The sequence below is a fragment of the Mobula birostris genome, chromosome 7 (genome assembly GCF_030028105.1).
Source record: "Mobula birostris isolate sMobBir1 chromosome 7, sMobBir1.hap1, whole genome shotgun sequence".
In the NCBI taxonomy this organism is placed as follows: domain Eukaryota; kingdom Metazoa; phylum Chordata; class Chondrichthyes; order Myliobatiformes; family Myliobatidae; genus Mobula; species Mobula birostris.
In genome coordinates this window covers 149,335,925-149,354,056 of record NC_092376.1, presented here as the reverse complement: position 1 = coordinate 149,354,056, position 18,132 = coordinate 149,335,925, and the positions used below count along the sequence as shown (strand labels likewise).

General features: G+C 39.3%; 1 protein-coding gene across 3 annotated transcripts in view; it reads left to right on the top strand.

The window, feature by feature from the left end:
• The window catches only part of ddx46 (DEAD (Asp-Glu-Ala-Asp) box polypeptide 46), a 59,166-nt gene extending 45,860 nt beyond the window's left edge, over positions 1 to 13,306 (top strand). For 2 of the 3 annotated variants that reach the window (XM_072263916.1, XM_072263914.1), the window contains 10 exons: positions 468 to 632; positions 4,718 to 4,880; positions 5,655 to 5,848; positions 5,951 to 6,088; positions 6,736 to 6,885; positions 7,060 to 7,233; positions 8,596 to 8,814; positions 9,607 to 9,751; positions 11,253 to 11,326; positions 12,987 to 13,305. In XM_072263916.1, coding sequence (XP_072120017.1) covers positions 468 to 632; positions 4,718 to 4,880; positions 5,655 to 5,848; positions 5,951 to 6,088; positions 6,736 to 6,885; positions 7,060 to 7,233; positions 8,596 to 8,814; positions 9,607 to 9,751; positions 11,253 to 11,326; positions 12,987 to 13,034 — 1,470 coding nt within the window. In that variant the 3' untranslated portion in view covers positions 13,035 to 13,305. Of the gene's footprint in view, positions 1 to 467; positions 633 to 4,717; positions 4,881 to 5,654; positions 5,849 to 5,950; positions 6,089 to 6,735; positions 6,886 to 7,059; positions 7,234 to 8,595; positions 8,815 to 9,606; positions 9,752 to 11,252; positions 11,327 to 12,986 lie in introns of all 3 variants that reach the window. The other variant, XM_072263915.1, reaches the window with a different exon arrangement.
• Positions 13,307 to 18,132: the final 4,826 nt, after the last annotated feature.

Sequence of the window (18,132 nt, the reverse complement as noted above, 5' to 3'; positions counted from 1 at the left end):
GCAGCCCATTCCATGCACTCACCACTGCGTAAAAAAAACTTACCCCTGATATTTCCTTTGTACCTATTTCTAAGCACCTTAAAACTGTGTTCTCTGGTGCTAGCCATTTCAGCCCTGGGAAAAAGCCTCTGACTATCCACACAATCAATGCCTCTCATCATCTTATACACCTCCATCAGGTCACCTCTCATCCTCCGTCGCTCCAAGGAAAAAAGGCAGAGTTCACTCAGCCTATTCTCATAAGGCGTGCTCCCCAATCCAGGCAGCATCCTTGTAACTTGAACTTGCATCCAAGGGTTATGTGTAGTTTTGTAATTTCTTTTAATGAAAAGAACCAGTTTGTCTTGAACTGCATTGCTGATCTAATTAGCCGGTTGGTAGAAGTTCTGATTTCTGAAATATGAGTTAACTCTGTTACTAAAGATGACAGCTACTTTGGTTAATGCTTTTTATTTGTATGTTAACAGGTAATGCGAATAGTGGAAAACATTCGACCAGACCGACAAACTGTTATGTTTTCTGCTACATTCCCCAGGGCAATGGAGGCCTTGGCAAGACGAATACTTACAAAACCTATTGAAGTGCAAGTGGGTAGTAGAAGCGTGGTTTGTTCTGATGTTGAGCAACATGTGGTAAGTGCTTAATAATAACACAAACTACTCATTATGCTGGGCAATTTATTGCCACTGATTAATTGTTTTTGTCTAGCATGTAGAAATCCTTAACCAATGCTAGGAATTTTTATTTGGTGTCATTGTGGCCAGTATTTATTTTTGATTATTCTAAATGTTGCTCTTTTGCTAAGCTGAAACTCAAAAGATAATAATCCTAAATTTGCACATGACTGGAAAATTGGTGGCACTGAGGACAGCAAGAAAGATTGTGAAAGGATATGGCAGAAGATGGACTATTTGAGGCAAGAAATGACAGCTGGAGTTTATTCTGTGTCACGATCCTGACTGTTAATTCCTCTTATTATCCTAATTCCCTTTTCCCTGTGTTCTGGGCTCCTTGATTGCGGCACCTGATTCTCATCTAAACCTGCAGCATAAAAACCCCGGCTTTGCATCCACTCGTTGCCAGAGTGTTGCTTCAGCTAGTGCGGTAATTCATGTTCCCAGCCACTTAGAGTGGTGTATTCTAAGTTATCCTTCAGTACCAAGGTTTACCTGTGAAACTGTCTCTCCGTATCAAGATAAGTATTCTAAGTCAGGGGTCCCCAACCTTTTTTGCACCGTGGACCGGTTTAATATTGACAATATTCTTGCGGACCGGCCGACGTGGTCGGGGGCGGGGGGGGGGGGGGGGGCGCACGGTGTTAATCACGACCGGAACATAGGTAATATATATGTCACTTATAAGTGGCTAATAATACACTCAATTTCGTTTCTAAAAGGGTTTATCTAACACATTTAATATTAAACACACAGCGCATTATTTTCCTCCCATGAATATAGTGATAAGTCAATTATAAGTCATTTATAAGTCAGTAGCATCATAACATTTTAAGTAACGTTTGGATATTAAACACACAGCGCATATTTTCCTCGTATGAACATATAAAATCATCGCAACACACCAATATCGGTGAAACAGTGGGAGCCCTGTGCTTGTTTCCCTGCAACAACATGGTCCCATTGAGGGGTGATGGGTCGTTTACTCTGGCTTGTTGAAGGCTGAGGAGGTGACGTCAGAAGTATATAAAATTATGAGAAGCCTAGATGGGCAAGAAAGTTGCCTATCGCCACAATAGGTCAACAGCAGATTCAATCTCGATGGCCCTTCACACGGCCTTAGACCATCTGGACTTACAGATACCTATGTCAGGATGCTGTTCATCAAATATAGCTCAGCATTTAATACCATCATTCCCACAATCCTGCTTGAGAAGTTACAGAACCTGGGCCTCTGTACCATCCTCTGCAATTGGATCCTTGACTTCCTAACCAGAAGACCACAGTCTGTGCGGATTGGTGATAACATCTCCTCCTCGATGATAATCAACACTGGCGTACCTCGGGTGTGTGCTTAGCCCACTGCTCTACTCTCTCTATACCCATAACTGTGTGGCTAGGCATAGCTCAAATACCATCCATAAATTTGGTGATGATACAACCATTGGTGAAGAGGGGGCGAGATAGGCCAACTAGTGGAGTGGTGTCGCAGCAACAACCTGGCACTCAGTGTCAGTAAGACGAAAGAGCTGATTGTGGACTTCGGGAAGGATAAGATGAAGGATCACACACCAATCCTCATAGAGGGATCAGAAGTGGAGAGGGTGAGCAGTTTCAAGTTCCTGGGTGTCAAGATCTCTGAGGATCTAATCTGGTCCCAACATATCAATGTAGTTATAAAGAAGGCAAGACAGCGACTATACTTCATTTGGTATGTCAACAAATACACTCAAAAACATCTACAGATGTATTATGGAGAGCATTCTGACAGGCTGCATCACTGTCTGGTATGGGGGGGCGGGGGGGGGCTACTGCACAGGACTGAAAGAAGCTGCAGAGGGTTGTAAATTTAGTCGACTCCATCTTGGGTACTGGCCTACAAAGTCCCCAGGACATCTTCAACGAGCGGTGTCTTAAGAAAGGCAGCATCCATTATTAAGGACCTCCAGCGCCCAGGGCATGCCCTTTTCTCACTGTTGCCATCAGGTAGGAGGTACAAAAGCCTGAAGGCACATACTCAGCGATTCAGGAACAGCTTTTTCCTTCTGCTGTCTGATTCCTAAATGGACATTGAACCTGTGAACACTACCTCAAATTTTTAATATATATTATTTCTGTCTTATGCATGATTTTTAATCTATTCAATATACGTATTCTGTAATTTATTTATTTATTTATTCTTCTTCTATATTATGTATTACATTGAATTGCTGCTGCTAAGTTAACAAATTTCACGACACACGCCGGTGATAATAAACCTGATTCTGATTCTGAAAGTCAGTCTTTTCCCCAGGAGTATCAAAGACTATAGGTCGCAGGTTTAATATGAGAGGGAAAAGATTAAAGGAGATTTGCAAGACAGGTTTGTTTTTACAGTGGTTGGTGTTTGGAATGCACAATCAGAGGAACTGGTTTAAGCAAATACGATAGCAACATTTAAGAGGCATTTAGAAGGATGCATGGAAAAACAAGCAATAGAGGGTACAGGTGCATGCAGAGAGATTGGAATAGTTTAGACTGGCATCATGGTGGGTGAAGGTCCTCATGATTATTCCAGATACCACTTTACCACTTGCTGATAATTATAGAAATAGGACAGAGCACACTGGGGGGGGGGGGCGGGGGGGGAGTGAGAGAGAGTGCATGAAGAGGGGTTCAGATTTTTCCCATCTCTGGTCATGGTTGGACCGGTACAAACTTGCTCTGCAGCAAATGTTTTGGATAGTGGGGTGCTCGTGGGGTGAGGGTTGTTATGCTAATACTATTGGGGCTTGTTCAAATTGGTTTGGCAGGAGAATTGAACCCTTGACGTGAAGACAGGAAGAAGACAAGCAATTATAGAGTCATCTGGAAATAATTAAGTAGTGGGTTTAGAAATAGTAGATGCTTTGGTTATTTTCTTCAAAAATATTATAGATTCTTGAATTATGAAGTAGGATCCTATGTATATTACTTGAGGAAGCTGTCTTGAAAGACCACACAAATTCCACTCCATCCAGGCCCTTTTGCACTCTGGGTGGTCCCCTTTATACTGGGAAAGCTTATACCACCCATTAGCTCTACTTTACTATTCTCTAAAATCACCACTTCTCGACACATCTCCCACTCACTATTGGAGTGTCCATAATATAGCCCTACCAAGGTAACCATCCTCTATTTCTAAGTTTTACTCAAATGGCTTTGTTAGATGATCTCAAGAATAGTCTCTCTAAGCACTACTGTTATGTTCTTCCTCCACTCCTTCATGTTCCTTTGTCACACCCAGAACATTGAGCTGCTAGTTCTGCCCTTTTCTCAGCTACGTTTCTTTTATGGCCACAGTATCCCAGTCCCTAGAGAGAATACACGTCCGCAGTTTGTTTACCTTGCCTGTTAAGCTATGTGCATTGAAATACATGCAACTTAAAGCAGTAGTCCTGTCTGTCCTTTTACTGTAAATGTGGCGTTCATTGCTAGTTCATGATTGGATTGCCGCACGTACCCCTGTCTTCTCATTGATTTTGCTCTCTTGAGTCCCAACCCCTGCCAATCTAGTTTAAACCTTTCCTGGTAGCAAAAGAGCATTTAGCTAAATGCTTTTACCTTTTCTCAGTCATTAGTTTCCTGGGCACTTAGGGGATTGAAGGCTTTGAAGATACTGAAAGCAAATGATGTTGAGGTAGATCTAACAAAGTCAATTTGAATTTTGAACTACCTATTCCTCAGTGCATGAGACTTAATGGAGCTAAAATAATGAAGAATGTATCAGAATTGGTAATGGTTTTGTTAAAGAGATAAATAGATCTTACCAATGAGTATACCACTACTTTAAGTTGGACTGATTGAGACAATTAGTTGGAATGTAGAGCTGGATGTCTTTATTGTATCCTTGTCTTTAGATGATATTACCAAGAATCGCCACATAGAAGAAAATGAAGAGAGAACTAAGATATTTCCATGGGTGCATTACCACTGAGTAGGACAATGGAAAAGGATAGTGTAGTCAATTATTGCAGTTTCTAATTCAAGACTATAAACGATTTACGATTCAATTTTTATTGTAGGTTGTCATAGAAGAAGACAATAAGTTCTTGAAGTTGTTGGAACTTTTGGGCCATTATCAACAAAATGGTTCTGTGATAGTGTTTGTGGACAAGCAAGAGCATGCTGATGGTTTATTGAAGGATTTATTGAGAGCATCCTACTCTTGTATGTCATTACATGGAGGTATGTATATTCAGTTACCTGATAATATATCGTTATTTACTCTTAGGACTTTTTCATTTCTCCTTTCCTTGTGTAGATGGTTTTATAGTGTGGTGTTTGGCACTGAGAGTATTAGTGAGTAACTTTGAACCTCATTAGAGTTACCATTCTTCAGATGCAGAAGGGAACAATTGGTAAATGCTATATTTTGACACTAGAACAAGTTACTTGGAAGAAAAATCAGCAATATGAGTGGCTGACCTATTGATCACCACCCATGTGTGTCATCTAGATGATGAATAAGGGGCTAGGGATTATTCTCCCTAAAGTGATGTGAAATAATTGAGCACTAATCATCAAATGGACTGGTTATAACAGCTCAATGATTCCACTAAAGATAAATTGTCTGACTACATGCGATACTGCATATACTGTGCATTCCTAAATCTACAGTATTTACTGAAAAGCACAATGCTAACGGGCCAAATCTTCCAACACAAAATCAGTTTTAATGTGGTGACTTACTAGCACTTCTTCACAGAGGTCCTGGTGTCCAGTCAGTAGTTACACCTTCCACCCTGCCCCTGCATTTCATCATCTAATGAGGCAGCACTCACTTTTATGTGTTTCCCAGCTCTTGGCTGAAATTTTGAAATCCTTGGTGCCATCCTGGGCAAAAATAGAGTGTTAATACTGTACATTGTCAGTTTTCAGACTTTAAGGATCTCAAAAAAAATTAATGCATTCCTGGGTTGTTTGAACAGACAAAAAGACTTCGTTTATGTTTTGTTTCAGGTATTGATCAATATGATCGTGATAGTATAATCAATGATTTTAAGACCGGTGTGTGCCGATTGCTTGTGGCCACTTCAGTAGCAGCACGAGGACTGGATGTTAAACACCTGATTCTTGTTGTCAACTACAGTTGTCCGAATCACTATGAAGATTATGTACATCGAGTGGGGCGTACTGGAAGAGCTGGTAACAAAGTGGGTATACAAAGAAGAATAATCTCGGATCATTGAATTGTTATGTGTTACTTTTTAATTAAATGGAATTCTGTTAACTTGTTTGCTTTTTTTCTTTCGTAGGGGTATGCATATACATTTATTACAGAGGAGCAAGCCCGCTATGCAGGTGATATAATTAAAGCGTTAGAATTATCAGGAAATTGTGTTCCATCTGAGTTGGAAAAATTGTGGAATGACTTCAAAGAGCAACAAAAGGCAGTAAGTAGTAATTGCAATAAATTCAAGAATCGTTTAGACTATGAAGGCACGCAGTCCTCTTTTATTGTCATTTAGTAATGCATGCATTAAGAAATGATACAATATTTCCTCCGGTGTGATATCACAAAACACAGGACAGACCAAGGCTGAAGAAACTAATAAAACCACATAATTATAACATATAGTTACAACAGTGCAACAATATCATAACTTGATAAAGAAGTTCATGAGCACAGTAAAAAGTTCAAAGTCTCTCAAATGTCCCACATCTCACGCAGACGGGAGAAGGAAGAAAAACTCTTCCTGCCATGCCGACCACAGTCCGACTCTGAGTCATCCAAAGACTTCGAGCCTCGGATTCAGCTCTCCGACACCAAGTACTGAGCGCCATCTCTGTCCAAACGATTCAACCTCAATCTCGGTTGCCAACAGCAGGCAAAGCCAGGGATTTTGAGGCCTTCCCTCCGGAAGATTCCGGACCGCGCAGTAACGACAGCGGCAAAGGAGCATTTCAGAAATTTCTTTTTGTCTTTTTATGAAAATACTGTAGTGTATTAACATTCAAATATTTACACAAGTTTTTTAATAACTGAAATAAGAAGCAACAACTAGATCTTGTTAACCATTATTTTTAATGTGTCTTTAAGGAAGGAAAAACTATAAAGAAGTCTAGTGGTTTTTCTGGGAAAGGCTTTAAGTTTGATGAGACTGAACAAGTCCTGGCCAATGAAAGAAAGAAACTACAGAAAGCAGCTCTAGGTCTGCAGGATTCTGATGATGAGGACACGGCAGTTGATGTAAGTGCTTAAGGCTAACTGGGAATTCTGGCAAAGGATGCTATGTGCATTGCTAAGTTATGGGTTTCAACTTTCCTTTTTTTTTGTTAAGATCACTTACAACATTTGAATTGCTTGTTATTTTGAGATTTTAAAGCATTGTGATATGCTGTAACGTTTGGTTATATTTTCCAGATTGATGAACAAATTGAGAGCATGTTCAATTCCAAGAAGCGTGTGAAAGATATGGCAATGCCAGGAGCTTCTAACACGCCAGTGCCATCTGCTGGCAATGCAGAGAAACTGGAGATTGCCAAGAGGCTGGCGTTGAAGATCAATGCTCAGAAGAATCTTGGTGCAGAAGCACAGGTAATAGATGTCTAATGTAAATCAGTGAAACATTAATTGTTTTAAACTGTTTTAAGATAACCATATTTTAATTAAACAAGATGATTTAAGATAAGTTGAGATGGGGAATACAGTGGATTCCAATTAATTGGAGCACATTGGGAAAAGTACATTTTGGCCCAATTAGCCGAAGGTTCATGGAAATTGTTAAACGATTTAAAATAGGGCAAACTTCCATGTAACTTCATAACAATTTATGAACTGCCTTCATACAATGCTTTAGACGATTGGATTGTCCAAAATCTTCATTTTCATTTTAACAGTCAAGATATAATTCCTAACTTGTTGAAATAGCAAAATCATTTCACTTTCACTTCCAGCTGTTTCTGGCGTCTCTAAGCCTGAATGCTTAAAACCACAGTGAGCTAAACAGTTCTGAATTGTCTTACTAGTTATTTCTCACCAACCATCAGCGACAAAGGTCACGGCTTTTTGAACACAAACACACACAACTGAAGCTTTTTAAAAAGTGACGCTCTAAGCATGGTGTGGTGTTTTAATGGCCATGCATTTTACATGATTGATGCTGGTTAGAAACTGTTTGGCAAGTCTCCTCCCCCAATTAAGTGGCATAGTGTCCCACATAAGTGGCTGTCCCTATTAACTGATGGTCTAATTCACCAGAATCCACTGTATATGAAAAAAAATGTAAGAGAAAATACATAATAATTAATGTATTATTGATAATGATGGAACCTTTTGCATCCATTTGAAAGCATGTCACTACCCTAATTGCTAGTTTAAGATTTCAGGAGTTTTTACTTATGATGTCGTTTTGCTGTCTAATGGCATCTTTGAATTGTGCTTATTGTCTATTTTAACAAATGTTTTAAGATCTTTAGAAGTACACGACTGCAGCCAGGATTTCAGGTAATTTTTAAATTTTAGGTTAATCATCACACTAGATCATATATAATTGCATGACTGTGCAGTGTACCTACAGTATGTTCTTAGAGATTTACATGAAAAATTATGCACCGGTTTGGAGCTGTGCAAATCAGATCTACCGTTATAGGACAGACAAAACAAAAACAGAACCGGTGTAAGTGGAATCTCCAGACAACGTCATGATACCTGTTCACCTCAATTGGCATATAGAGAGGGACAGGAAAGTGTTTCATTATCGTGTTGGTTAAATTGCAGAAGCATGTGCATAATAGTGGCACTGCTGAGTTTGAGAATTTGACAAATCAAATGTGTAAACTTGTATAGTGGCTTATGATAAGTGCCCTTCTACGTATAAACATGCAGCATTCTAGTGATAGGCTGTATTTTTAATGTTACAGTTTAATACATTTCCCTATTTTTCTCCTTTAAATTCAGGATGTAATGCAACAGGCTACAAATGCTATAATGAGGGGACGCACCATCCAAGCTCCAACAGTATCTGCAAAAACAATTGCAGAGCAGAAAGCTGAAAAGATCAATGCCAAACTCAACTATGTGCCAGCAGAAAAGCAAGAAGACGAGAAACCAGAAAACGCACAAACTGAATCATTCAAAAGATATGAGGAAGAGCTTGAGATAAATGATTTTCCACAGGTGAGTGATATTTGGGTGGATGATGTTTAAAGTTGAAACTAGACTTTTTACCAACACCAGTTTGGATGCTGCAGTAACACCCATCGATGTAATTTATTAGAAGTTATTCACATCTTCAATTAATGCATGAATATTATTATTTTGATGTGATTATCTAATTGCCCATTAGTTTATCGTACCAAAGCGTATTATAAAGAGATGTCAGGTGACATGCTCCAAAGGCCACCAACACAGCTATCTCTGACCACTTGTACTTTTTACCATCTACTTTCATGTACTCATTGTCTTCATTGATAACAATCACTAACAGGGTGCAAGAACAATCACTTAAAAGTTACTTGCCATAATCTCAAAACTTGATTTTTTTGCCATGGTTAGCTACTTGCCAGTTGCTTCAGAATTTTATAAAAGAAAGAAATTAGTGAATTCTGAAGGACTTCAACATTAATATCAACTAAATTTGCACATTGTGCATAGGTACATACTTGCTCCCTGAGCTACTGAGTTCCTCCAACATTTTGTGGGTGGTGCTCTGGATTTCCAGCATCTGCAGAATCCGTGCTTATAAACTAAATGTAATTTTTATATGTATTTTGAGTTTTTTTTGTTTTTATCGATAACTTTAAATAATTTACAAGGCTTGTTTAAAAAAAATCCATGGAAATAAATGCATAGATCATGATTGCTAGCATAATAAGCTATAACAATGCCTGTTATAGCAGCTGATTGCATAATAAAACAATGTAAACAGATTATTGAGTAACTAATCACTTTGCAATGGATCTCTTTCAGACGGCCAGGTGGAAGGTCACCTCCAAAGAAGCTCTTCAGAGAATCAGTGAATATTCAGAAGCTGCCATCACTATTAGAGGCACTTACTTTCCTCCAGGAAAAGAGCCCAAAGAGGGAGAAAGAAAAATATATCTTGCTATTGAAAGTAAGCAAAGATGTATATATTTGAGGAATTATTGGTTTAGGCTTAAAGTTCAATGACTGCAAGAGTTTCTGTTCCCTTCAAAATGTGGAATTTGATTTAAAATGCATATCATCCTCCTGAAGTTTAGGCAGAACCTCATTATTGTGTTTTATAAAAGCAAAATACAGTGAGTTTCTCAAGGGTAGTTCCTGGAGACAAGGGATTTATCCTAAGAATAGTTGTTGTTTAAAATTACCTATATTGACTGCATTTTAGAGGACTAGATACTAATCTCATTGAAACCCAGGGCCAGAACCTGTTGAACACTCTTTGCTAATGATTCCTCTACTATAATCCAATGACAGAATTCAAACGTGCTACAGTTTTACAACAGGGATAGTGGGAAATACATCCATTGAAAATATAGATAGGAACAGCTTTTTGGTATGGAATGGAATGGCTGAAAGAATAATTTACAAATCTACAAATTTGAGGTAACTTGAGATTTGATTATTTCTGTATTGTTAATTTTTCAAACTATTTAATTCTGAATGTCAGGCTAAGTCAAAGGATTCAAGCTACTTGGAGCATGGCTTTCCAAGATGTCTCGTTCTTTGATTTGTTTGGTGGAGGGACCCACTAGACAGCAGAATGTTGCTTAGGATTCTGCTCCATTTCCCTGTGGATCAGGGCGCAGTAGTCAATACATGCAGATTCAAGAAAGGAAAGCTCCAACTTTGAATCTTAATCTGCAATGCATGCTGGCAGCAGGTTCTGATTCAAAAGATTCTGAAAGAGCATTAAGGCATACACTTTTTTTCTCTGGACAGACTTGGGGAACATAGTCTTAGGGTGAGAAAGCCATTTAAAGTTGTAATGAGGAGAAATTTATTCAGATGGATTTAACTTATTTATTTTTCTACTTCGGCATATTGTGGATACATAGGCATTACAAGAAGGTTGAGATTGGTTGAATATTTTTGAATCAAAGGAACTAAGAGAAATATGGAGCGGGCAGAGAAATAAACCAAGTACAGTGATGTCCCATGATAGAAAAATATGAATTGGGGCAGGAGTGAGTCCCTTAAGCCTGTTCCACAATGCTGATCTAATTGTAACCTTGGCTTCCTCATCTCATGCATTGCAGTCTACTACCCAGTGCACAATACCTGTAACCCTTCTGCATCATTAACGGTGACCATGGAACAATCAGACTATGGAAACAAAAAAAAAAGCCCACTAGCATCTTTCATGGATGCAGATTTCCCACTCTCTTCTGTCTGATTTATATGTAATCCCAGACTCTCAATAATGCTATCAGAATTCATACTGACCAATGTGCTAAGTTAGGTCTTGGCTTTTCATGATCATCTGGCGCTGACTTTGTTGCCCAAAGGTGGCCTGATCCAAATAAAAATCTCTTTTTAATGGTGGTTTAGGCTATTCCTTGTATTATTTAATTTCAATGCTGATCACACTCCCACCTATTAACATACCTTTTTTTCAACTTGCTATTTATCAGGTGCAAGTGAGTTGGCTGTTCAGAAAGCAAAGGCTGAGATTACACGACTTATTAAAGAAGAACTCATCAGACTGGTAAGATCCTTAATGGAATTTTTTTAATATGTATATATTCTATCCTGTCCAACTGCCTTTAATAAGAATCACAAGATAAAATAATCTTTTGATTGGTTAGAAGTGCTGTTTTCTAAAGCATATCTTTGACTATAATTTTTAAGTGAATTAATATCGTGTTTCAGTTTCCTTAACAGGGAATATATTACCATTTTGTGATCAAACGGGCATAAGGATAGAGAAAGTAATATGTTTATTCTCCACAAGATCAAATACTTTTTCTTACTTGTGTATCACTTGTCCTTTGAATTCCTTTTCCTTAACCTAATCTTAAATGCTGGCCTAATTTATTGTCTGAACATTAACCTGGAAGTGAATTTCACAATATCACAACTGCAAGTAAAGGAGTTTCTCCTACCCTCTTCTAAGTCTCATGAAGAGGTGTTTTATTCTTGAACATTAATAATGATCTGTTTCTATTGTTAAACATTACCTTGATACTGAAGGAAGATCAGGAGGACTAAATTAATGAAAGACATTTAATAGTGGCTGTTCCCTGGTTCTGAAGTCCCTCCGCAGCCAGTATAGTTGTGGTGGGCAAGATTTGGACAGCCAGTGGATCCAAGTCTGGGTATTCATGATGCAGTATGTTTTTTGGGTGGAGAGTATTTTTCTTGGGGGATATGTGGCCATAATACATAATCAATAGACCAAGTACCAAAAAGTCAAAATAAAACTACTGTTGGTGGAAATCAGAAAGCAGAAAATGCAGATAATGCTCGAAATATTAGACTACAAATATATAGTGAGAGACAATTAGAAACAGTTAGGGTCAGCACAATAGCATAGTGGTTACCATCATGCTATTACAGAGCCAACGACCCAAGTTCAATTCGCGCCACTGTAAGGAGTTTGTACGTTTTCCCATCACCGCGTGGGTTTCCTCCCACATTCCAAAGAAGCATGGGTTAGTGGGCTAATTGGTCATATGGGTGTAATTGAGCAGCGTGGGCTCGTTTGGCTGGAAGGTCCTGCTATCCTAATATCTCTAAATAAAATTTTTAAAAGCAGAGATATGTGAAGTTTCAAAGAGAAGCAGAGTGGTGGAGGATGACATTGACTATGGTAAACTGGAGACAAAGACTAAATGACACAGTTCGCTAAGATTTTCTGAGGAAAAAGAAGTGTAAGGTTGTTAATTGAAGCTAATCCACCTGGGCAAGTTATAAATATAAGGAAATGAATGAGAGATAGTAGAGAGAATGAAGAAACTACACTAGAACACTGCATTTGCTGGAAACCAGAAATAAAAGGGAAGAGTAGAAAAGTGCAGCGAGTGAAATGAAAATACATTTACCGTTGCAGATTGTCAACCCTTCATTAGAATTTGTCAGTTCTATTATAATCTGGAACAATTGATCGTGAAACATTTGACATTGTTCTGTTACATTTTGGAGACTTTGCTCAGGTTCTTAATTATAGTTAGAGCTCTTGTTTTTTTCTGAAAAGGATGAACAGCCAATTTCAAAACAACCACAAACAAGGGGTTTAAGTTTCTTTCAATAGGGATTTGATTTTGCTTGTAATGTTAAAATGATGTGCTTTTTATAGAATATTAAACTTAAATCCATTTGTATGTTTGTGTAGTAACTTATAATTTAAAAATTTGTTTTTATTGCAGCAAAATTCATACCAGCCAACTAACCGTGGACGATACAAGGTTTTGTAGGAATCCTGTAAAATGTATGTTACACGTCTGCAAATTGATTTTAATGGTAGTTCATTATTGTGCTTTGATTCTCTCCATAATGTTAAAATTACAAAGCTTTTGAATTTAGCTATTCTACAGAATCTGTAGAATTTATTTTGTGAATTTCTGGAAACTGTGTTCTACAGTAATAGGTTTCTGTTTATGATAGGTTTTTTTTCTTAATCCAACTTATTGTAAGTGAACAAAAAGTACTTATGCTTTTGAAGTGTAAAATAAGTTGCATTTTGTATCCTTGGATTACAGAAATGTCAAAAAGTTAAATAAAATGAATATTATGTTTAATTTCATGACTTTTTAATTCAAGAAACTTATAAACATTTGTGCTACTTACTTACTTAGGCCCTTAGCTCCCAGTGGAGCATAGGTCGTCGATGACCTCCTGTCTCCATCGTCCTCTGAAGTTGATGGTATAGTTGGAGTTCATCATGCTTCTGCAATCTATTGCATCCACCATACAGGGGATTGGCATATACAGCTTCTCCAGAACCCTGTGGCTGCCTTACCCATTTCCATCACTCACGATGGTCTTTGAAAGGCTTGTTTGTACTAATACCAGTGATATCATTGTGTACCATCATACCCCTTATCTCCTTAAGATGTGCAAAAAAACTAGGAATATTTCTGGTGACTTAAGATGAGGATTGGAAATTGCTTCTATCATTTTTTCTAAAAAAAAAACTGACAGTGAAAAGCTTTTGTGTGTTTGGATAATCTTTTCTTTCTGAGAGTAATTCTATATTGATGATTGAAAAAAAATGCTCAAACAATCTTTCACATACTTAGAGTAGCCTGTAGTCTTCGTCTATGACTGTAATCGTGTGGCCTTGAATTTAGTGGGTAGCAGTGAGCCACCCAGCTTATTTATTAACCTGAGGGCATATGTACAAAGTTAAGGGAGGGAAATTTAGGGGAGACATCGGGTAAGTTTTTTACACAGAGGGTTATGGGTGCCTGGAATGACTTGCCAGGGATGGTGGTGGAGGCTAAAACATTAGGGGTATTTAAGAGCCTCTTGGACAGGCACATGGATGAAAGAAAAATAGAGGGTTACAGGGTAGTGTGGGTTTAGTACTTTTTTTTTTAAGGACTATATGGGTTGGCACAACATCGAGGGCAGAAGGGTCTGTACTATGCTGTAGTATTCTGGTGTCTAGGAATAGTTACTATAACAGCAGCTTCTCAAATGAAGTGGGCTCAAAGTAGTCAGTGTGGTCTTCCATCTGCAGATAAACAAGGTCGTGAACTTGAAAACTGGGATGAGGTATTTTCATGACACCTTGCTCAGGATGCAGTGCAGAAAACAGATCGCCAAGCTTTAGAGAAAATGGTGCACAATATGCGCTGGAATACTTAGTGAACAAAATTTAAGTGGGAGATGAGGAAGATGTCATTTAAAAAAAATCATCTATTGTAGTAACTTGTGAGGATTATAATTTCATCAGTAATGGAAGTGAGAAAGAAGCATATGCCGCAATATTGTACCGTGGGATTTGAAGTTCAGCTTGGGCTTATCATAGAATCTGTTCTGAATTTTCTTTAAAGTTAAAGAAGACCTAACATGAAACTTTAAATTGGCATCAATTTGGCCTGAGCTCAAGTATAGAAATTCATAATACAGGTCGACCTTCACTAATCGGACTACCTGTATCCAGTTCCCTCAATAATCCACACTGATTTCAAATTTTCCGTGCAACTGTAATTTCAAATTTTCCGGGCCACCGTACCAATCTGCTGCGCATTGTTTTGGTTGCACTAGATCTGTTCACGTGTTGACGCACTCTTGTAAGCACACAGGCGATTCCTGCTTGTTTTCCTGCATTTATTAATATCGTTTGCGTGAGGTGCGGCTGCCCAGCACCCGCCAACAGCGGGGGAGCTGATGTGCGCTGGGTCGGTCCACCTGCCGGCAGTCGCCCATTGCCCTTCAGTGTCACCCGGCCGGTGCTTCATTCTCTTCTGCCTACGACCTCAGATCAAACCTGGTGACCCGCTGAATTTAAGCATGTTACTAAGCGAAGGAAAAGAAACTAACGAGGATTCCCTCAGTAACTGCGAGTGCAATGTAGTCTTTGGGGTAACCGCAAGTCTGTGTCTTTGCTATCGCTTAGCTCACGCTTGTGTGCTGGTAGTGGGTGCACTTTATTTTTTTGCCGGTGGGGAGGGGTGACTGTTGCTCACTGCTGCTTGCATGCAGGATGGAGGGGAGCCGGGGAGTGGGGGTGGGGGGGGTACTTAGGGATTCTAACGTTTAACTGTCGTTCATTCTTTGGGGCACTCCTCTGTTTTCGTAGATGGTTGCGAAGAAAAAGCATTTCAGGATGTGTATTCTATACATTTCTCTGACATTAAATGAACCTTTGAATCCTTTGATATTTTAAAGGTATGGTGAGGCGGTTAGCTGCTGCTTAATGTGATCCTTCTGTAATTCGGCATTTTCACTAACCCAGCACTGCTCAGGTCCCAATTATAGAAGGTCGACCTGCATAACAAATAGAAGGACTAAGTCCATTCAGCTTGTCATGCCAGCATCACTACTTAATATCATTTATCTGATCTTTTACCTCTGCTATTTCCCTGAACTAATCCCAAATCACTTGATTATCTTCATATCTAAAAGTATCCATTTATCTTAATGTATTTAGAGCAGTGGTCCCCAACCACTGGGCCGCAAAGCATGCGCTAGCGGGCTGCGAGGAAACGATATGATTTGGCGATATGAGTCAGTTGCACCTTTCCTCATTCCCTGTCATGCCCACTGTTGAGCTTGAACGCACGCGAGGTCATTACCCACTTGTCATCCATGTCAGCGCGGGAAGGAGATCAACTTCTCGAGTTTGCAAATGACGACAGGCTGAAAAGTATGTTTGACGTAACATCTCTGCCAGCATTCTGGATCAAAGTCAAGGCTGAATATCCTGAGGTAGCCACGAAAGCACCGAAAACGTTGCTTCCATTTCCAACATCATATCTCTGCGAAGTGGAGTTTTCTGCAATGAATGCAACGAAAACTAAATTGCGGAATAGACTGGACATAAGGAACCCCCTTCGAGTATCGCTGTCTCCCACCACCCCTCAATGAAACCATCTTGTTGCAGGGAAACAAGCCTAGGGCTCCCACTGATTCAGCGATATTGGTGTGTTGCAATGATTTTATATGTTCATATGAGGAAAATATGGACTGTGTGTTTAATATCCAAACGTTACTTAAAATGTTATGATGCTATTGACTTAGATTATGAGGACACGCAGTCCTCTTTTATTGTCATTTAGTAATGCATGCATTAAGAAATGATCAATATTCCTCCGGTGTGATATCAGAAAACACACGACAGAGCAAGACTGAAAAAACTAACAAAACCACATAATTATAACATATAGTCACAACAGTGCAACAATACCATAACTTGATGAAGAACAGTCCGTGGCACAGTAAAAGAGTTCAAAGTTTCTCGAAAGTCCCACATCTCACGCAGATGGCAGAAGAAAGAAAACTCTCCGTGCCATGCCTGACCACAGTCCGACTCTGAGTCATCGAAAACTTCGAGCCTCCGATCAGCCCGACACTGAGTACCAAGTGCCATCCCTATCCGAACGATTCAACCCTGGTCTTGGTCGCCAGCAGCAGGCAAAGCCGGGGATTTTGAGGCCTTCCCTCCAGAAGATTCTCGATCGCGCAGTAACAGCGGCAGCGAACCAGCGTTTCAGAAATTTCTCCCGGTGTTCCTCTGTGCTTTCACATCTGTCTCCATCAAATCAGAATTGTCGACGGCCCCATTTAACAGATACGATATCATTTTCACCGAAGAGCGCATGTGCGGCGCGCTGCTATCGCTTCCGCCCACCTTAAGTGATTTGTAATTGACTTATCACTATATTCATGCGAGGAAAATATGCGGTGTGCATAATATTAAATTTGTTAGATAAACCCTTTTAGAAACGAAATTGAGTGTATTATTAGCCACTTATAAGTGACTTGTATCAGCTATATTCCAGTTGTGATTAACACCAACCCACCCCCGTCGGCCGGTCCGCAAGAATATTGTCAATATTAAACCGGTCCGCGGTGCAAAAAAGGTTGGGGACCCCTGATTTAGAGACTGAGGCTCCATAGCCCTTTGGGTAGTGAAGAAATGTCATCTCTGTCCAGAATACTTAGCAGTTCATTAAAAATATACAGTTGCAAGAAAAACGTGAACTCTTTGCAATTGTCTGGTTTTCTGCATTAACTACTTATAGAATGTGGTCTGATTTTCATTCAAGTCACAAAAATAGACAAACATAATCTGCCTAAACTAGCACAAACATTTGTACTTTTCATGTCTTTATTGAACACATTGTTTAATCATTCACAGTCTAGGCTGGAAAAAGTATGTGAACCCTTGTATTTAATAACTGGCAGAACCTCCTTTAGCAGCAATAACATCCACCAAACGTTTCCTGTAGCTGCTGATCAGACTTGCACAACACCGAGGAGGAATTTTAGACCGTTCCTCCATACAAAACTGTTTCAGTTCATCAATATTTCTGGGATACCTTGCATGAGCAGCCCTCCTCAGGTCATGCCACAGCATCTCAATTGGGTTAAAGTCTGGATTCTGCCTTGGCCATTACAAAACACAAATGTTCTTTTTAAACCATTCTGTTGTTGATTTGCTCTTGTGTTTCAGATCGTTGTTTTGTAACATCATCCAACTTCTATTAAGCTTCAGATGATGAACCACTACCCTGGCAATTTTGAATTCATTGCTCTAAGCTGTACAGCAAAGCAGCCCCAAGCCATGATGTTCCTTCCACCATGCTTCACAGTTGGGATGAGATTTTGGTGTAGTGTGTAGTGTCCTTTTTCCTTCAAACGTAGCGGTGTGCATTTCTGCCAAAAAGTTCAACTTGTGTCTCATCTGTCCACAGAACATTGTCCCAGAAGCATTGTGGAACATCCAGGTGGTCATTTGCAAACATGAAACATGCAGTAATGTTTTTTTGGAGAGCAGTTGTGTTCTTCCATGAATACCATTCTCGTTCAGTGTTTTTCTTGTAGTGGATACATGAACAGAGA